At 31.1% G+C, this 23,357-nt stretch overlaps 1 protein-coding gene and 1 long non-coding RNA gene across 5 annotated transcripts in view; both read left to right on the forward strand.

Annotated features, from left to right (window-relative positions):
* The window catches only part of LOC143256312 (uncharacterized), a 604,741-nt gene that overhangs the window by 112,575 nt on the left and 468,809 nt on the right, over positions 1-23,357 (forward strand). The window lies entirely within an intron of this gene.
* The window catches only part of LOC143256309 (T-box transcription factor TBX2-like), a 40,353-nt gene that overhangs the window by 5,353 nt on the left and 11,643 nt on the right, over positions 1-23,357 (forward strand). For both annotated transcript variants that reach the window (XM_076513385.1, XM_076513384.1), the window contains exon 2: positions 14,663-14,930. In XM_076513385.1, coding sequence (XP_076369500.1) covers positions 14,663-14,930 — 268 coding nt within the window. The remainder of the gene's footprint in view (positions 1-14,662; positions 14,931-23,357) is intronic.

Consider the following 23,357-nt stretch of genomic DNA (forward strand, 5'->3'; position numbering starts at 1 on the left):
AGCTGCTCTCCATTCTAGTCTTACACTGCTAAATTAGTTACGGCTAGCGCAGATAGTCCTTGTGTATCTTTGCGCGAAATTCGAAATAAAAAACAAACGACACGAGAGATTTTTAAGCATAGCTGTTCCTAATCCTGAATTAACCAACTACTTTCATGTGATCGAGTAACAGGATTTTACTGTCACTCTTATAGCGCACCTGCGGTTCTGAAGCGCGGAGCAAGTTTATTGAGTCAACGGGACGTGAACCTAGACTTTAAGCCTGAAGAGTCTTGCTCACGTCCCGTTGACTCAGTGAACTTGTTTCGCGCTTCAGAGCCGTAGTTCCGCTATAAGAGGTTTAGGTTTTTGTGGGTTAGTCGTTTTATGAGAAATTTGTACGGTGACTTACCTACGTAAAGGCGAAATTGTATTCATTTTATACATCTAGAGATACGTGAATGTTTGTAGATGTATAACGTTTTCCATGGTGTATTAGGATACCGATGTATAATGTTTTCCATGGTGTATTAGGGTATAACGTTTTCCATGGTGTATTAGGATACTGTTGTAAAGCTTTCGTTTCGCAAAAATAAAAAAATGTAATTTTTATGTAACTGACACGATGGTCCATAGTTTAACACAGTTGTTATATTTTTATTGTAAAATTTGTTCAATTGGATGACTGCACAAATATGTTATTAACGAATGGACTATAACTCTCCTCTGGTGTTGGGTTAAAGTTACAAAAAACAAACTGTTCACTGTTATAACGTGTTTTTTTTGTTTAATTATCCAATTTTAATTCACATTAACTTACAACGATATTTCTTTCTGTGATACACTATTTAAAATCGTTTTACAGTTGAAATTTATGAACCAGCAAAATGTAAGACTTTGATTAATTAAATCTATGGTAGCTTTGAAAGCATTCACTTCACGAAAAATAAACCTATTTGTCCAACTTATAATTACTTCATGAAGACGGTGTTTGTTGAAGTAGATCTCAGTGGTATTGAACAACGAACCACAAACTCTCCAAGAGCGTGAGTTACGATATGATTCGTTGAGCTTTCAAGGCAGAAAAGCATGTTTGTAACCAGGAACTATATAACTTTATATTAAATGATACCACAACAGTATGTATATATATATATATATACCTATAGATACCTCAACAATATATATATATATATGCGCATACATACCACAACAGTGTATATAATCATGGATATCACAACAATGTATATATCACAACATCGTCTTTATCGATTGATACCACATCAACATGTATATCCCTGAATGTCACAATAATATGTATTTCCATAGATATCACAATAATGTATATACCCATGGATATGACATCAACGCATATACCGATGAATACCACAGTAATATCTATACCCATGGATAACACAACAACAATATGTTCCTATTGATACCACACAAATGTCTATACCCATGGATACCACAACAGTAAGTGCCCCTGACAAAATAAGTTGGTTTAGTTCTGTTTATTGTAAACGTATCTACTTTATAGAAGATTATAAGAACTTATGTGTGAAAGCGAGGACAGCAGTAATAGTTTACTAACCATACAATTTGTATCAGCTGTATATATAGCCGACCAAATCTTTTGACGTAAAGCTATCTGTTACATGTGTATAACTCTTTCTTTGCATTAACGTTAGTGTAATATGAGACTACATAACAGTGTTGAAATACTAACCGCGAATGTTATGAACTGTTGTGTTAGAACCATTTTTGGACTCATGCAGACCGAAAGTCGAAGTCGTTTTCTCCATGATTTCCTTCCATAGGATTAGTTGTTATGTGGAATTAAGATTAAAGTGAAGAACAAGTGGGTTTAACTACCTAGTACAGGAATATTTCCTCTATCAGGCGATGCACTTGGTTTGTAATACGCAACTTAAGAGAGATCGCTTTATACCATAATTCTGATAAAACTATATATATGTATATGTATACCTACGTTTGTCAATATACAGTTAATATTTATAAACAGGGAAAATAAACGTATCTTGTGCGTTGTAGTTGTGTACGTACATGATCGCGTGGGAAAAACGCGTATGTACGTTGAATATTTTACACGTAGGTGTTGTTAGTAGAAATATGTATATGTTACGAATTGTGATCCGTGTTCAGGTAGACAGTACACCGTGTTTTGTCTTCGGGTTTGTTGACTTCTCGGACCAAATCACGTGCTTTATCACACACCAGGAACTGGAGAAAACCATCAAATCATAAAGTAACGTACAACGTTACCGTGTTGTCGTTACGACCAGTACGCACGTAATTTAGTGTGTTAAGCCCGTTTACGAAGAACGTACATTTTCGAGGGATGCTTGACGACTCGAGGGCAACGGTTTCTGCAGTACTTTCAACGGCAGACTTCCCCGATATCCCGGGCAACTCTCCTATTACTCCGAACTGGTGTTCGTGCTTGAGCTTACTTTGTAGGGCTTCCATAAACGCCACTTAGGGATACAGAGGTACTTGCTCGTCTGTCAGAAGCTGTCCTGTAGTCACGTATAATATCGTTAGATTGTCGGATAGATAAATAGAAAGATAGACGCACAGAAAGAAAGATAGAGAACAACCACTACTGGTCAGCAAGTAGTCTGTCATGGGTTAATTTAATCTTTCATTCAGTGATGAGTCGCATGAGTGACTGATAACCAAGGACGTTTCCTCAAACGAATATGTTTATCAGATTTGATAAGAAAACTTAACCCTGTTATGGATGTTTAAAACTAACCGCTTATGGTGTAGGTCATTCGATAGCGAAACATTTAAAATATGTTAAAGAACCCTGGCGGACAGAAAATACATTAATAACTGCAACACACGTGAACTATAATATTTCTTGAATTCTTTGTGTTTATTTGGTTAATAGAGCAAAGCGTACTTGGATATCTGCTGCGTCCGTCGCCTAATTTTAGTGTTGTTGTAAATCCGTCAACCGCAAGAGGTTATTCGGATCTGACCTTCTCAGGGGTTCAAGACTTAAATCGCGATATCTGGACTGAGTTGAGTCCGAGTCCATGAACTAACGCTGATCCACAAGATAATACAGATTTTCCATTTCTGGGTTATTTTGATGAATGGACGACAATTAGAAATTCAGCTAAAGATATACACAAACACATATACAGATAGAATATTCTCAAGTTGTTATATTGAAGATTGGTTATAGAACTTTTTATACAGTTTTGTTAAACTATCAACAACAAAAACTAATTCTGTGTACCTCATTAAGTAAAGAATTCGATTTAAACGACTAAATTTTGAAAGGTTCGATTATTGTTTCTAAGTTACGTGAAGACCGCGGCTCATTAAATGTTACGTCTGTCAAGAACTGAATCGAAGCGAAACCTGGGGTACAAAGTTTTATGTGCCCATAATAACAATAATATGTTTCTCTTTACTTACACGTAATTATAACAATGTATTTCTGTTTACTTACACATAACTCTAATGACTTTACTTACATCTTATTGCAACAGTGTCTGTTTACTTGTCTTACGTCTTTCTGTTTCCACGTAGTTGCGACAATGTGTTTCTGTTTATTTATACTTAAGTCTAATTACTTTATGTTTACTCGCATATCATTATAATATCCTCGTTTTGTTTACTAACATATAGTTACTATAACGTCTTCCTTTTTGTTTAGCTAGTAACGTGGCTTATTCTGTTCACTGTCAACTAAACAGTTACTTTAGAGGATTATGTCTCGTTTTCAAAATCACAAGAAATAACGGTCTACAAAAATTATCGCAGAATAACACATTTTTTTCTGTTAAGATAACTCTCTCCAGTAATAGTGTTATCCTAGGAAGTGAGCTAATTTTCTGAAATGTTTAATTGTTTCATACAACAATGTGATTTACTGTTTTATCTAACAATGTGTTTAACCTGTTTACTTCATTTATTAACCATTTATTTGTAGCTAGTGTTTAATTTAACAATCCAGTCCAAACACATTTGTCTTTATTGTTTCGTTGAACAATATACAATTGTTTTTACCGTTTTGTCCAACAGTTTACATTTGTCTTTACTGTTTCATCCAACAATATACATTTGTTTTTACCGTTTTGTCCAACAGTTTACATTTGTCTTTACTGTTTCATCCAACAATATACATTTGTTTTTACCGTTTTGTCCAAGTTTACATTTGTCTTTACTGTTTCATCCAACAATATACATTTGTTTCATCCAACAATATACATTTTTTTACCGTTTTGTCCAACAGTTTACATTTGTCTTTACTGTTTCATCCAACAATATACATTTGTTTTACCGTTTTGTCCAACAGTTTACATTTGTCTTTACTGTTTCATCCAACAATATACATTTGTTTTTACCGTTTTGTCCAACAGTTTACATTTGTCTTTACTGTTTCATCCAACAATATACATTTGTTTTTACCGTTTTGTCCAACAGTTTACATTTGTCTTTACTGTTTCATCCAACAATATACATTTGTTTTTACCGTTTTGTCCAACAGTTTACATTTGTCTTTACTGTTTCATCCAACAATATACATTTGTTTTTACCGTTTCGTCCAACAATATACATTTGTTTTTACCGTTTTGTCCAACAGTTTACATTTGTCTTTGCTGTTTTGTTCAACAATTTTTATGTTTTCTGTAGTTATTGGTGAATCCAGCAAGTTCTGACCTCAGTGTTTTTCAAATATTTATTGTAACGTAATAAATTCTGTTTCATTTAATACTTATTTAGAGCTCTGCTGTCGTTAGTATATAGAACTCAATGCTGTTTGACTTTGTTCGATGAAGTCGAGGTTGTGACTATTGCTGAAAGCATTAAAATATGTTTTTCGACTTCGTATTATCATTAAACAGTATTTATGTCTGTTAGAACCTGAATAAGGTCATCTCACAGTTTTATGAGATGAGGAAGAAGTAAATCTCAAGACAGCTGGTATGGGTATTAAAACTTTTATTAAAATAAAGCAGGAAACAACGTTTCGTTTTCCTTGAGATACAGTTTTAAGACGAGGCTCGTGGTTTCACGACTGTTCGTAAGATAGACAAGTGTTATAAATATTAGAATTGCAAACATCGAGTTTTACATTAGTTTAAATTTAGGTCTTTTAAACTCGTGCGTTATCGAACATTTTTATTTCTTCCTGGTGAAGAAGTGCTTTTTTTTTTTACTTTAGCTTTGTTGGAGCGTGGCCATGTTGTTGGTTAGGATGTTGGACATTGGATTTGGGCAAAAAAGAATGTTGTTGGTTAGGATGTTGGATATTGGATTAGGGCAAAAAAAGGATATTGTTGGTTAGGATGTTGGACATTGGAATTGGGCAAAAAAGAATGTTGTTGGTTAGGATGTTGGACATTGGATATTTGGGCAAAAATAATGTTGTTGGTTAGGATGTTGGACATTGGATATTTGGGCAAAAATAATGTTGTTGGTTAGGATGTTAGACATTGGATTTGGGCAAAACGAATGTTGTTTGTTAGTATGTTTGGCATTTGATCTGTGCAAAAAAGAATGTTCTTGGTTAGGATGTTGGACAGTGGATCTGGGCAAAAAATGTCGCGCTCTGCAATTTGAGACCGTGGATGCGTTATGGAAGGTAATTGTTTTTCACTGTTCCACCAGAAAAAAGTTGGCAGTGAATGTTATGAACTGGCTGTCTCTTCTCATGTATAATAGTCAACAATAACGGATAGTTATGATCGAATAACAATTGAAAATTTGTTTCACTATCTTAAACTAAACAGAGTAATTAGTTTTGTTGGGAAGTATTTGAGGTCAAGTGACGTTTATTTATATGTACGGTGTTGTACTTACAGATGTTTATATGTATTATTTATATATATAAATATTTACTGTTTTCTTGTGTAAAATAATGTTTTTTTTATTATCGCGCAAAGCTACACAAGGGCTATCTACGCTAGCCGTCCCTAATTTAGCAGTGAAAGACTGAAGATAAGGCAGCTAGTCATCACCACCCACTATCAGCTGTTGGGCTACTCTTTTACCAATGAATAATGGGATTGACCTTTACTTTATTGCGTCCCCCACGGCTGAAAGAGCGAGCACGTTTAGTGTGACGAGGATTCGAGCCCGTGATCTTCAGATCACGAGTCTCGAATGCCTTAGTCACCTGGTCACACCACTCCATTATATACAATAATATATTGTCATATTACACGTGCTGTGATATTAAGCAGTTCATTAAATGTGCTATGATACGCTGTCCACTTTTATCTAAAGTGAAAGTTTTGGAATATCTTCTGCAACTTATTTGCTTCTTGTGAAACTTAATAATTTAAGTGTTTTTCACTGTTTTATCTTCGTGAAATATCACAGTTTGATAGTTTTACTTTCAAATAGCATAAAATAGACCACTTAAAATACGATCGATCGGTTGTTAGGAACATCTCAGAAAATTACGTTCAGTTATGAGAGTGAAGGGTAGGACAGTATGTATCGTTTATTTACGATAATTTGTTATTCAATGGCAGAACTGTACAGTTGTCAGCTGAGGATTACCCATATCTCTCCATAATGTTTTTACTCTAAACACAGAGAGAAATAACTAAATGAATTAATAACTTGAAGTAAACAGATCATTCACTGAGTTAAATACAGTTAAATGAGATTCGGCATGATAACAGAGCATGCGCGTACATTGTAGGTTTTGGTTCAAAACGATAATTAAAACATTACAAGAGAAGATAGATCCCAAGGTATCTCAGAGAAACTGATAAGTAACTCTGTAAATCATTACAAGAGAAGATAGATCGTAATGTATCTGAGAGAAACTGATAAGGAACTCTGTAAAACGTTACAAGAGAAGATAGATCTTAATGTATCTTAGAGAAACTGATAAGGAACTCTGTAAAACGTTACAAGAGAAGATAGATCGTAATGTATCTCAGAGAAACTGATAAGGAACTTTGTAAAACATTACAAGAGAACATAGATCTTAATGTATCTTAGAGAAACTGATAAGGAACTCTGTAAAACATAACAAGAGAACATAGATCGTAATGCATCTTAGAGAAACTGATAAGGAACTCTGTAAAACGTTATAAGAGAAGATAGATCTTAATGTATCTTAGAGAAACTGATAAGAAACTCTGTAAAACATAACAAGAGAAGATAGATCGTAATGTATCTTAGAGAAACTGATAAAGAACTCTGTAAAACGTTACAAGAGAAGATAGATCTTAATGTATCTTAGAGAAACTGATAAGGAACTCTGTAAAACATAACAAGAGAAGATATATCGTAATGTATCTCAGAGAAACTGATAAGAAACTCTGTAAAACATTACAAGAGAAGATAGACTTTAATGTATTTTAGAGAAACTGATAAAGAATTCTGTAAAACATTACAAGAGAAGATAGATCTTAATGTATCTTAGAGAAACTGATAAGGAACTCTGTAAAACGTTACAAGAGAAGATAGATCTTAATGTATCTTAGAGAAACTGATAAGAAACTCTGTAAAACATTACAAGAGAAGATATATCGTAATGTATCTCAGAGAAACTGATAAGAAACTCTGTAAAACATTACAAGAGAAGATAGACTTTAATGTATTTTAGAGAAACTGATAAAGAATTCTGTAAAACATTACAAGAGAAGATAGATCTTAATGTATCTTAGAGAAACTGATAAGGAACTCTGTAAAACGTTACAAGAGAAGATAGATCTTAATGTATCTTAGAGAAACTGATAAGAAACTCTGTAAAACATTACAAGAGAAGATAGATCTTAATGTATCTTAGAGAAATTGATAAGTAACTCTGTAAATCATTACAAGAGAAGATAGATCGTAATGTATCTGAGAGAAACTGATAAGGAACTCTGTAAAACGTCACAAGAGAAGATAGATCTCAATGTATCTTAGAGGAACTGATAAGGAACTCTGTAAAACGTTACAAGAGAAGATAGATCTTAATGTATCTTAGAGAAACTGATAAGGAACTCTGTAAAACATTACAAGAGAAGATAGATCGTAATGTATCTTAGAGAAACTGATAAGGAACTCTGTAAAACGTTACAAGAGAAGATAGATCTTAATGTATCTTAGAGAAACTGATAAGGAACTCTGTAAAACATTACAAGAGAACATAGATCGTAATGTATCTTAGAGAAACTGATAAGGAACTTTGTAAAACATTACAAGGGAAGACAGATCGTAATGTATCTTAGAGAAACTGATAAGGAAATCTGGTGAGTAATATCTATAACATTATTACAGTTCAGATCTATACAGGACCACATCAAGTGAGGTACGTGTTAGAATAGTCACTTTAATATCATAGCAAGAACATTACATTAACTTCTACTGTACAAGATAAAGATAACACTTAGTTTCTTTACACTTAGGTTTGATGCTTTTACACATTACATTAACTTGTTATATTCTACTCTACACTATTTAAATATAACAGTTTGATGTTTTTACACATTACATTAACTTGATATGTTCTACTTTACACTATTTAAATATAACAGTTTGATGTTTTTACACATTACATTAACTTGTTATATTATACTCCACATTATTTAAAAATAACACTTTGATATTTTTACACATTACATTAACTTGTTATATTCTACTTTACATTATTTAAATATAACAGTTTGATGTTTTTATACGTTAGATTAGCTTGTTATATTCTACTCTACACTATTTAAATATAACAGTTTGATGTTTTTACACATTACATTAACTTGCTATATTCTACTTTACACTATTTAAATATAACAGTTTGATGTTTTTACACATTACATTAACTTGTTATATTCTACTGCACACTATTTAAATATAACAGTTTGATTTTTTTATACATTACATTAAATTGTTATATTCTACTCTACACTATTTAAATATAACAGTTTCATGTTTTTACACATTACATTAACTTGTTATATTATACTCTACACTATTTAAAGATAACAGTTTGATGTTTTTACACATTACATTAACTTGTTATATTCTACTCTACACTATCTAAATATAACAGTTTGATGTTTTTACACATTACATTAACATGTTATATTATACTCTACACTATTTAAAGATAACAGTTTGATATTTTTATACATTACATTAACTTGTTATATTCTACTCTAGACTATCTAAATATAACAGTTTGATGTTTTTACACATTACATTAACTTGTTATGTTCTACTTTACACTATTTATATATAACAGTTTGATGTTTTTACACATTACATTAACTTGTTAGATTCTTATCTACACTATTTAAATATAACAGTTTGATGTTTTTATACATTACATTAACTTGTTATATTCTACTTTACACTATTTAAATATAACAGTTTGATGTTTTTACACATTACATTAACTTGTTATATTCTACTCTACACTATTTAAATATAACAGTTTGATGTTTTTACACATTACAATAACTTGTTATATTCTACTCTACACTATCTAAATATAACAGTTTGATGTTTTTACACATTACATTAACATGTTATATTATACTCTACACTGTTTAAAGATAACAGTTTGATGTTTTTATACATTACATTTACTTGTTATATTCTACTTTACACTATTTAAATATAACAGTTTGATGTTTTTACACATTACATTAACCTGTTATATTCTACTCTACACTATTTAAATATAACAGTTTGATGTTTTTACACATTACATTAACTTGTTATATCATACTCTACACTATTTAAAAATAACAGTTTGATGTTTTTACACATTACATTAACTTGTTAGATTCTTATCTACACTATTTAAATATAACAGTTTGATGTTTTTATACATTACATTAACTTGTTATATTCTACTTTACACTATTTAAATATAACAGTTTGATGTTTTTACACATTACATTAACTTGTTATATTATACTCTACACTATTTACAGATAACAGTTTGATGTTTTTACACATTACATTAACTTGTTATATTCTACTCTACACTATCTAAATATAACAGTTTGATGTTTTTACACATTACATTAACATGTTATATTATACTCTACACTATTTAAAGATAACAGTTTGATATTTTTATACATTACATTAAATTGTTATATTCTACTCTAGACTATCTAAATATAACAGTTTGATGTTTTTACACATTACATTAACTTGTTATGTTCTACTTTACACTATTTATATATAACAGTTTGATGTTTTTACACATTACATTAACCTGTTATATTCTACTCTACACTATTTAAATATAACAGTTTGATGTTTTTACACATTACATTAACTTGTTAGATTCTTATCTACACTATTTAAATATAACAGTTTGATGTTTTTATACATTACATTAACTTGTTATATTCTACTTTACACTATTTAAATATAACAGTTTGATGTTTTTACACATTACATTAACTTGTTATATTATACTCTACACTATTTAAAGATAACAGTTTGATGTTTTTACACATTACATTAACTTGTTATATTCTACTCTACACTATCTAAATATAACAGTTTGATGTTTTTACACATTACATTAACATGTTATATTATACTCTACACTATTTAAAGATAACAGTTTGATATTTTTATAGATTACATTAACTTGTTATATTCTACTCTAGACTATCTAAATATAACAGTTTGATGTTTTTACACATTACATTAACTTGTTATGTTCTACTTTACACTATTTAAATATAACAGTTTGATGTTTTTACACATTACATTAACTTGTTATATTCTACTCTACACTATTTAAATATAACAGTTTGATGTTTTTACACATTACAATAACTTGTTATATTCTACTCTACACTATCTAAATATAACAGTTTGATGTTTTTACACATTACATTAACATGTTATATTATACTCTACACTGTTTAAAGATAACAGTTTGATGTTTTTATACATTACATTTACTTGTTATATTCTACTTTACACTATTTAAATATAACAGTTTGATGTTTGTTACACATTACCTTTACTAGTTGTGTTTTACTTTGTTCCAGTGAAAGATGACAGTTTTATGTTTTTATGCATTATATTAACTTGTTGTGTTTTACTCTGTACTAGTTAAAGATAAGAGTTTTATGTTTTTACACATTACATTAACATGTTATATTATACTCTACACTATTTAAAGATAACAGTTTGATATTTTTATACATTACATTAACTTGTTATATTCTACTCTAGACTATCTAAATATAACAGTTTGATGTTTTTACACATTACATTAACTTGTTATGTTCTACTTTACACTATTTATATATAACAGTTTGATGTTTTTACACATTACATTAACTTGTTAGATTCTTATCTACACTATTTAAATATAACAGTTTGATGTTTTTATACATTACATTAACTTGTTATATTCTACTTTACACTATTTAAATATAACAGTTTGATGTTTTTACACATTACATTAACTTGTTATATTCTACTCTACACTATTTAAATATAACAGTTTGATGTTTTTACACATTACAATAACTTGTTATATTCTACTCTACACTATCTAAATATAACAGTTTGATGTTTTTACACATTACATTAACATGTTATATTATACTCTACACTGTTTAAAGATAACAGTTTGATGTTTTTATACATTACATTTACTTGTTATATTCTACTTTACACTATTTAAATATAACAGTTTGATGTTTTTACACATTACATTAACCTGTTATATTCTACTCTACACTATTTAAATATAACAGTTTGATGTTTTTACACATTACATTAACTTGTTATATCATACTCTACACTATTTAAAAATAACAGTTTGATGTTTTTACACATTACATTAACTTGTTAGATTCTTATCTACACTATTTAAATATAACAGTTTGATGTTTTTATACATTACATTAACTTGTTATATTCTACTTTACACTATTTAAAGATAACAGTTTGATGTTTTTACACATTACATTAACTTGTTATATTCTACTCTACACTATCTAAATATAACAGTTTGATGTTTTTACACATTACATTAACATGTTATATTATACTCTACACTATTTAAAGATAACAGTTTGATATTTTTATACATTACATTAAATTGTTATATTCTACTCTAGACTATCTAAATATAACAGTTTGATGTTTTTACACATTACATTAACTTGTTATGTTCTACTTTACACTATTTATATATAACAGTTTGATGTTTTTACACATTACATTAACCTGTTATATTCTACTCTACACTATTTAAATATAACAGTTTGATGTTTTTACACATTACATTAACTTGTTAGATTCTTATCTACACTATTTAAATATAACAGTTTGATGTTTTTATACATTACATTAACTTGTTATATTCTACTTTACACTATTTAAATATAACAGTTTGATGTTTTTACACATTACATTAACTTGTTATATTATACTCTACACTATTTAAAGATAACAGTTTGATGTTTTTACACATTACATTAACTTGTTATATTCTACTCTAGACTATCTAAATATAACAGTTTGATGTTTTTACACATTACATTAACTTGTTATGTTCTACTTTACACTATTTATATATAACAGTTTGATGTTTTTACACATTACATTAACTTGTTAGATTCTTATCTACACTATTTAAATATAACAGTTTGATGTTTTTATACATTACATTAACTTGTTATATTCTACTTTACACTATTTAAATATAACAGTTTGATGTTTTTACACATTACATTAACTTGTTATATTCTACTCTACACTATTTAAATATAACAGTTTGATGTTTTTACACATTACAATAACTTGTTATATTCTACTCTACACTATCTAAATATAACAGTTTGATGTTTTTACACATTACATTAACATGTTATATTATACTCTACACTGTTTAAAGATAACAGTTTGATGTTTTTATACATTACATTTACTTGTTATATTCTACTTTACACTATTTAAATATAACAGTTTGATGTTTGTTACACATTACCTTTACTAGTTGTGTTTTACTTTGTTCCAGTGAAAGATGACAGTTTTATTTTTTTATGCATTATATTAACTTGTTGTGTTTTACTCTGTACTGGTTAAAGATAACATTTTGAAGTGTTTACATAATACGTTAACTTGTGTTCTACTCTGTTCTAGTTTGGTGTTTTTATAACTACTCTCATGTTATTATGCTGGTTGTGTTGAGGCGATTTTCATTAGCAGATTATAGCTTTACACTATTTTTGTGCAAAATGAGCAGTCAACACATTTACTGGTCGTTAATATACAATATGTTTATGAGCATCTCCTTTGTTGTGCTAACTGTAGTTCCTTCCCTTTGAGGTATAATTTCGACAAGGGTAATTTAGTGTAAAGGGTTTATTGTAGAATAAAAGAAATAAAAAAGTTATGGAAGTTGCACTTTAAAAAATCAAATTTAAATGCAGTGTGGTATGTCAAGTATAACATGAAACACACGTAAAGCTCCCGAATGTCTGTTAATAAAATACGCTTATATACAGCACTTCATTCAGCTACGAAGTACATTTATATCACAAATACTTATTTCAGTATTACGTACGTTTATGTATGAATACCCTTTTCATTCATGTACAGTTGAATATATTCGAGGGTATTTGTTCATGAATTTGGGTCAGTCTCTCGTATTTTACTCTTTGTTTCTTTGAAATTTCACCCAAAGCTACACGAGGGCTATCTGCGCTAGCCGCCTCTAATTTAGCAGTGTAAGGCGAGAGGGAAGCCAGCTAGTCATGAACACCTGCCGCCAAATCTTGGGCTACTCTTTTACCAACAAGTAGTGGGATTGGCCGTCACATTATAACGCTCCTACGGCTTAAAGGGTGAGCATTTTACTGAGTGCTTGTGTTTTAGTAGAATGATTATTGTTATTTTTCCACCAGGCCGATGTTTCTTCTATTTAGTAGAATGATTATTGTTATTTTACCACCAGGCGGATGTTTCTTCCATTTAGTAGAATGATTATTGTTATTTTACCACCAGGCGGATGTTTCTTCCATTTAGTAGAATGATTATTGTTATTTTTCCACCAGGCCGATGTTTCTTCTATTTAGTAGAATGATTATTGTTATTTTTCCACCAGGCAGATGTTTCTTTCATTTAGTAGAATGATTATTGTTATTTTACCACCAGGCGGATGTTTCTTCCATTTAGTAGAATGATTATTGTTATTTTTCCACCAGGCCGATGTTTCTTCTATTTAGTAGAATGATTATTGTTATTTTTCCACCAGGCAGATGTTTCTTTCATTTAGTAGAATGATTATTGTTATTTTTCCACCAGGTGGATGTTTATTTCATTTAGTAGAATGATTATTGTTATTTTTCCACCAGGCGGATGTTTCTTTCATTTAGTAGAATGATTATTGTTATTTTTCCACCAGGTGGATGTTTATTTCATTTAGTAGAATGATTATTGTTATTTTTCCACCAGGCGGATGTTTCTTCCATTTAGTAGAATGATTATTGTTATTTTTCCACCAGGCGGATGTTTCTTCTATTTAGTAGAATGATTATTGTTATTTTTCCACCAAACGGACGTTTCTTCTATTTAGTAGAATGATTATTGTTATTTTTCCACCAGGTGGATGTTTCTTTCATTTAGTAGAATGATTATTGTTATTTTTCCACCAGGCTGACGTTTCTTGCATTTAGTAGAATGATTATTGTTATTTTTCCACTAGGCGGATGTTTCCTCCATTTAAAGTACGGATTTCAGGACTCGACAATGAGGCCAAGTATATTATGTTAATGGACATCGTAGCGGGTGATGACTGTCGTTACAAATTCCATAATGGTCGATGGTTAATGGCAGGTAAAGCTGACCCCGAGATGCCTAAACGAATGTACATCCATCCGGACTCTCCGAGCACGGGGGAACAGTGGATGCAGAAGGTGGTGTCCTTCCACAAATTGAAGCTGACCAACAACATCTCGGATAAACACGGATATGTAAGTCGAACGTTAAGGTCAAGCTTCTGTAGAGTAATTTTAAAAAAATATATAATAACACATGAAATACTCTATATTTACTATATTCATTGCCGACGAGGGCTTTCGCTCGGTATAATAGCTCATAAATAATTACTGGACAAATCTCATTTGAACGTGAGTATCGCTTGTATTTTATTATTGTTTGATAGTTTAAAGCGCAAGTGTTTGTGTTTCATACAGCCTTGTTCAAAATCTTTCCAGACTGTTCTATATTGGTGTTGCAGTCTATATACACAGAGTAGTTATTGAGTAAATGTCCGAGTAGTAACAGAGAAGGTAGCGTATGATTGGACAAACATCACGAATTGTTATTCTGGTCTGTTTTAAGTTGGTTTAAGCGTCGAAACACACATACACACCTGTTTTGTATAAAAGGGGTGTGTTTTTGGTATAATTTTTTTTCGAAACAGTTTAACGCTCTCTTCAGATAATTTATCTGATATACTTGGCGTAGAGTCGTGCTTTATCGCGTGCCAGAAGTTATAGGACGTCCATTTGTTGTAAGAAATGGTGTAAAACAGACGGAAATTGCAAGAACAGCAGGATATATCCCCAGTGTACTGTATCCTGGTTCTTGAAGGTCATTGAACTAAAGGAAGCATTGTTCCAGGAAAGTTTACTGGTAGACCCAGAAAAATTACTGCCTAAGATGACAGTGTTTTGCCTGAAAAAAAAGAGAGATGAGGAAAGACTGTATTTCTTAGAGGGAACACACAGGAGGTGGTGAAGTACATTTTTGGGCAGCTATTCATTATGGTGGAAAACTGCTCTTATATCTTCGAGATAAACGTCAGCAGCGCTTTCTACAGGTATTAAATGGAGCAAGGTTTGGCAATTACTTTATGTTCCAGGATGACAATGCCACTGCCCACACTACACGTATCATACAGGATTATATACAGCAGGAGGATGTTATAAGATTTTCATGACTAACAAAATTTCCAGAGTGTAACCCCATTGAGAACTGTTGGAGAGAATTGAGCCGGAGAATTGCTAACCACGACCCTAAACCAGGTACCGTAACTGAGTTGCAGCGCCTTCTAGTGACAAGTTAGGATGAAATTATGATGGATTACATCAACAACCTTCTCGACAGCATGCTACGTCGCCTTGCAAAGGTTATTAGAGTACGAGGAGAACCAACTAAGTACTGAACGTTTAATATGAATTAATATAAGGTTACAGACGTTATTTATAAAAATTTGGTGTTATATCTTGTCACTATACAAGATTTGATAAGGTTTGTTGTAATAGGTGAAGTACTAAATTACACATCTTTCTACAGGCATCTTATAAAGTTGTTTGCTGTTCTAATAAGTCATTCATGATGTCCATAGAACGTATTTCATTATACAAGTTACATATGTAGATGTATACTATAACGTATTTCTCACTTTGACAGCGCTGAGTGTATTAGTATTCTATCTTTCTAGTAGTAATCTTTGTTACAAAATATGCAGACACTTTAGTTAAGACCGTATAAAGCTACACTATAGGCTAAAACAAACGCTGTGGTATGTTTTCCTATTTTTGTTTTTACACTATCGGCTATGTGTACCCTTTCCAACAGGGGAACTCGAACCCCAGATTTATTATCAGTGAACAAAGCGCGAATGTATTTGGTTTGGTTCCACATCCACGATTGTTTATGCGGTAATAGATTCACTACACCTGGACTAATCTTTCACACAAAGAAACCTGGACTAACCTTTCACACAAAGAAACCTGGACTAACCTTTCACACAAAGAAACCTGGACTAATCTTTCACACAAAGAAACCTGGACTAATCTTTCACACAAAGAAACCTGGACTAACCTTTCACACAAAGAAACCTGGACTAACCTTTCACACAAAGAAACCTGGACTAACCTTTCACACAAAGAAACCTGGACTAATCTTTCACACAAAGAAACCTGGACTAAACTTTCACACAAAGAAACCTGGACTAATCTTTCACACAAAGAAACCTGGACTAACCTTTCACACAAAGAAACCTGGACTAATCTTTCACACAAAGAAACCTGGACTAACCTTTCACACTAAGAAACCTGGACTAATCTTTCACACAAAGAAACCTGGACTAACCTTTCACACTAAGAAACCTGGACTAATCTTTCACACTAAGAAACCTGGACTGTTCTTTAGCACAGAGGGATATGGACTGTTACTCAATCGTAACATTTACATTCAGAGTTCTGCTATTTTGAGAACGAAACTAAAAAAAATATTTTTTCAATAATAACGTAAAAATAGTTTTAAAACAAAGGTATGCAATGAAAGACGCGTAAGTCAAATTAGTAACGTAATATAAGTGTAATAACCAATGAACCGGATTGGTTAAAAGGTTATAAGCTTATGATACGTAGAGAACATTTGGAGCACGAAAGTAGTGATACAATGTAAGTGGTCATTTCACTATAAATCTACGCGATATTTTATATTTTTTTTTCCACTGTCAGTGAGACTACAGCAGAATCACAAACAATCAGGCAATGTCATGAAACGATTCGTAATGAGGTTAGGCCTTAAACACATTTTATCTGAACTACAGTGTCAGTTTTGTTTTCATTTATTGAATTTTTGTGCGGTTAATTAAATGTCTAGCATAATTACGCTGGACAAGATAACCCTCATTTGATGTTAATCATACAGCATAAACATTCTGAAGCAAATTTGGGTCAAAGTTCAATGTGGGTCAGGTGTGTCAAAACTCATCGCAAACCATGTATATTCCTCCAGAAAATGTTTAATTTAGTGAGGACTAGGTATGTGATGGAATCTCTATAACTGTTTGTGATGAATCGCTATTTTAGTTTTTAATAAATGCAACTAAAGTTGAGAAACCGTAAAGCTATCGGTGTTTATACGGGGTGTCATAACTGGTGCTGCCCCCTATGTATTGGAGATATGTCGCTTTGACCTCCCCGTCTCATTTGTATCGACGCCAGTATACAAGAACTACATTTTTTATGCGTGTAAATTATGTTCATATTACAAGTAAGATATTACAAATTGAATATTCCAAAACTTGCAGCGTCATTAGAATTACTACAGTGGAAAAACTTTGTTGATGTAAAACTAGGCCTTTAACGGACATAACAACAGAAAACGATCTGATATATTGAGACGTAATGATAATATGGAACAGCAGCAACCTTTGAGTGAGTGTGACCTGGTTCTAAAGATAAAAACATTTTGACCCTAGTCTCAGGTCACCATCAGGTGAAATTGTCAAAGTTTTCCCAGTGAAGACGAATAACACATACACATATCTGAATTCCACTACCAGTTTTCATCTATAGGACTGTTGTTCGTTTAATTAAAGCTATGATAAATATATATCTAAAAACAACACTGAAGCTATGATAAAATTCGTTGATCATGACCCGATCTTATTGGTCGAAAAGTTGCTGTATTTAATATCAGTCCCTACTGACTGTTAAACCAGATGTTCTATTATTTATATATAATTAATTAATTTCAGTTGGATCCTCACTAAACGGTACAATCCAAATCTATTTAGGTTTTTTTATTCAGCGCAATGCTACACAGTGGGCTACCAACACTCTTTTTACCGCGGATATCGAGCCTTGAATTTTAGTGTTTTAAGCACTGAAACGTACCGTTGAGCAAATTTTTTATTGCCAAGAAATAATTATTCAAGATGAGTAATATTTAAAGTTCTATAAAAACATTATTTACAAATTATATTTATAAACGTTTTTACAAAGTTGATTATGAAAAGAAATTCACTTACCGATGTTCTTCTCCTTCCATAGATATAATTTGTAAATAATATTTTTTCACACAACGTTAAATGTTACTTATTAAAGGTACGTTTCAGTGCTTAAAACACTAGATAATTATTAACACTAGACAACATTGTGTAGATTGTAATTTTAAAGATACAATTATCACAGTTAACACTAGACAACGTTATTGTGTCGACTGTAATTTTAAAGAGATAATTATCACTGTTAACACCAGACAACATTGTTGTATATACTGTACTTTTAAAGATAGAATTATCATTGTTAACACTGGACAACATTGTTGTGTAGACTGTAATTTCAAAGAGATAATCATCACTATTAACACTAGACAACATTGTTGTGTAGACTGTAATTTCAAACAGATAATTATCACTGTTAACACTAGACAACGTGGTTGTGTAGATGGTTATTTTTAAGAGATAATTATCACTGTTAACACTATACAACATGGTTGTGTAGACTGTAATTTTAAAGATAGAGTTATCACTGCTAACACAAGACAACGTTGTGTAGATTGTAATTTGAAATAGATAAATATCTTTGTTAACACTAAACAAAATTGTTGTGTAGACTGTAATTTTAAAGAGATAATTATCACAGTTAACACCAGACAACATTATTGTGTAGACTGTAATTTCAAAGAGATAAATATGACTGTTAACACCAGACAACATTGTTGTGTAGACTTATTTTAAAGAGATAATTATCACTGTTAACACCAGACAACATTGTTGTATAGACTGTAATTTCTACGACATAGTTATCACTGTTAACACTAGACAACATTGTTGTGTAGACTGTAATTTTAAGGATAGAATTATCACTCCTAACACTAGACAACGTTCTTGTGTATACTTCAATTTTAAAGGAATAATTATTACTGTTAACACTGGACGATATTATTGTGTAGACTGTAATTTCAAAGAGATATTTATCACAGTTTACACTAGACAATATTGTTGTGTAGACTGTAATTTTAAAGAGATAATTATCACTGCTAACACGTGACAACATTGTTGTGTAGACTGTAATTTCAAAAAGATAATTATCACTGTTAACACTAGACAAAATTTTTTGCTGACTCTAATTTTAAAGAGGTTATTATCACTATTAACAATATAACTCGTTGTGTATACTGCAATTTCAAAGAGATAATTATAACTTTTAACACCATACAATATTGTTTTGTAGACTGTAATTTGAAAAAGATAATTATCACTGTTAACACTATACAACATTGTTATGTAGACTGTAATGTCAAATTGATAATTATTACTGTTAACACTAGATAACACTGTCGTGTAGTCTGTAATTTCAAAGAGATAATTATCACTAATGATACTAGACAATGTTGTTGCGTAGTCTGTAATTTTAAAGAGAAAATTATCACTGCTAACACAAGACAACATTGTTGTGTATACTGCAATTTTAAAGGAATAATTATCACTGTTAACACTGGACATTTTTGTGTAGATTATAATTTCAAAGATATTTTTATCATTGTTAACACTTGACAATATTGTTGTGTTGACTGTAATTTTAAAGCAATAATTATCACTGTTAACACTGGAAAACATTTTTGTGTAGTCTGTAATTTGAAAGAGACATTTGTCACTGTTTACACAAGACAACATTGTTATGTAGACTGAAATTTGAAATTGATAATTATTACTGTTAACACTGGATAACATTGTTGTGTATACTGTAATTTCAAAGAGATAATTATCACTGTTAAAACCAGACAACATTGATGTGTAGGTTGTAATTTTAAAAATATAATTATCACTGTTAAAACTAGAGAACTGTTGTGTATACTATAATTTCACAGAGATAATTATCACTGTTAGCATTATACACTATTATTGTGTAGACTGTAATTTTAAAGAGATAATTTTCACTGTTAACACTTGACAACAATTTTGTATGGTCTGTTATTTGAAAGAGAAAATTATCACTGTTAACAGTATACAATATTTATGTAATTTGTAATTTCAAAGAGATAATTACTACTGTTAAGACTAGATAACATTGTTGTGTGAAGAGTCATTTTAAAGATATAATTATCACTGCTAACACTATAGAACGTTGTTGTGTGAAGAGTAATTTTAAAGATATAATTATCACTGCTAACACTATAGAACGTTGTTGTGTGAAGAGTAATTTTAAAGATATAATTATCACTGCTAACACTATAGAACGTTGTTGTGTGAAGAGTAATTTTAAAGATATAATTATCACTGCTAACACTATAGAACGTTGTTGTGTGAAGAGTAATTTTAAAGATATAATTATCACTGCTAACACTATAGAACGTTGTTGTGTGAAGAGTAATTTTAAAGATATAATTATCACTGCTAACACTATAGAACGTTGTTGTGTGAAGAGTAATTTTAAAGATATAATTATCACTGATAACACTATAGAACGTTGTTGTGTAGACAGTAATTTTAAAGATATAATTATCACTGCTAACACAATAGAACGTTGTTGTGTAGACAGTAATTTTAAAGATATAATTATCACTGCTAACACTATAGAACGTTGTTGTGTAGACAGTAATTTTAAAGATATAATTATCACTGCTAACACTATAGAACGTTGTTGTGTAGACAGTAATTTTAAAGATATAATTATCACTGCTAACACTATAGAACGTTGTTGTGTAGACAGTAATTTTAAAGATATAATTATCACTGCTAACACTATAGAACGTTGTTGTGTAAACAGTAATTTTAAAGATATAATTATCACTGCTAACACTATAGAACGTTGTTATGTAAACAGTAATTTTAAAGATATATTTATCACTGCTAACTCTATAGAACGTTGTTGTGTAGACAGTAATTTTAAAGATATAATTATCACTGCCAACACTAGATGACATTGTTGTGTAGATTATAAATTTAAAGAGATAATTGTAACTGTTAATACAAAGTAACATTGTTGTATTGACTATAAAGTCGTTGTTCCATTTGTTCATGTTTTATCATGTAACGAATTTTACATACTGACAAAATTACTTACACTCAAATATAGTCTAACTTTGTAGTTTTATAATGGGAACATCTTCAAGAGGATGGTTTTTATAGTAAAATTAAAAAAAATAATATTTTGATGTTTCTAACATAATATGTATGTGCACATAATATATGGACATTGTGGAAACTAAAATTATGATTACAATAACACAATTTACATTGGTAAGATGTGAATGAACGTAGTATGTTTGGTGAGAACGTACAGTAATTTTTTTCCAAATACCCTCTTCTGACATCTGCCTCCAAAGATGTGATTTCACACATGGTGGAATGTATTTCATTTATATACTTTGGTCATTTATTTTCCCCAGAAAAAACGAAGGCTTTAAAAACATTCTATGTAGTAAGTATTGCAGAATAGTCGTTATTAATAGCTTTTACTTGTGTGATAGGTTTTCATAGTCAGAATATTAACAGTTCCATCTAAACGATCCAACATAATCGCTGTTATTAATATTAGATCCATTAAACCACAGTATAAAAATATATCATACGTTTTAGGCTTACCATTGTTAGTTTGAGTAATTTAATGAAATACATATCATAGCATGTCATATTTAATATTTTATTTATATGAAAAGCGCCTGGGATGGCTAAGCGCGTAAGGCGTGTGACTTGTAATTCGCGGGTTCGCGCCCGCGTCGCGCTATACATGCTCACCCTCCCAACCGTGGGGGTGTATAATATGTCGGTCAATCCCACTATTCGTTGGTAAAAGAGTAGCCCAAACGTTGGCGGTGGGTGGTGATGACTAGCTGCCTTCCCTCTAGTCTTACACTGCTAAATTAGGGACGGCTAGCACAGATAGCCCTCGAGTAGCTTTGTGCGAAATTCAAAACAAACAATGATATGAAAAAATGTTCCTAATTATACAAATGAAACTTTGGGTCATGCCTTTATACACATTGTCTTCTAAGCTTACTGTTCGTTTCGTAGTAAGTCGTAATATTATTATGGGGATTCAATGAGAAAAACTGAACACCATTTTTACACGAGAAATTATTACTTGTTGTAATTATGTCCGAGTAACTTGCTGTGTAATAAGCACGCATGCGCATAAAAACTTGAATTTGTAACTTTTTCAGCTCTAGAAAAAAAAGTATTAGAGACCGATGTGGAATAGTGACTTATGAAAACAAATGTATATATGTATGTGTGTATAATCCAGAATAAAATAAAATGTTATATCAGCAGTACGAAACAAAACTAATAATAAATGAAAACAGTTGTCTGTAAAACTGGGATGCCTTGTGTTTCCTTAATGATATACTAGAAACATTGGCGTCTAACACACTCATTCTTTACCAGTTGCTAAACAGAATTATATGAAAATAATAGCGCACGCGCATGTGACTTCACATATAGTCTTCAAGGTAACAACTAGTGTTGGCGAAGGCCCGGCATGGCCAGGTGGGTTAAGGCATTCGACTCGTAATCTGAGGGTCGTGGGTTTGAATCCATGTTCGCCCTTTCAGCCGTGGAGGCGTTATAAAATTACGGTCAATCCCACTATTTGTTGGTAAAAGAGTAGCCCAAGAATTGGCGGTGAGTGTTGGGGACAAGCTGCCTTCCC

Source organism: Tachypleus tridentatus, chromosome 7 (genome assembly GCF_004210375.1).
Source record: "Tachypleus tridentatus isolate NWPU-2018 chromosome 7, ASM421037v1, whole genome shotgun sequence".
Taxonomy (NCBI): domain Eukaryota; kingdom Metazoa; phylum Arthropoda; class Merostomata; order Xiphosura; family Limulidae; genus Tachypleus; species Tachypleus tridentatus.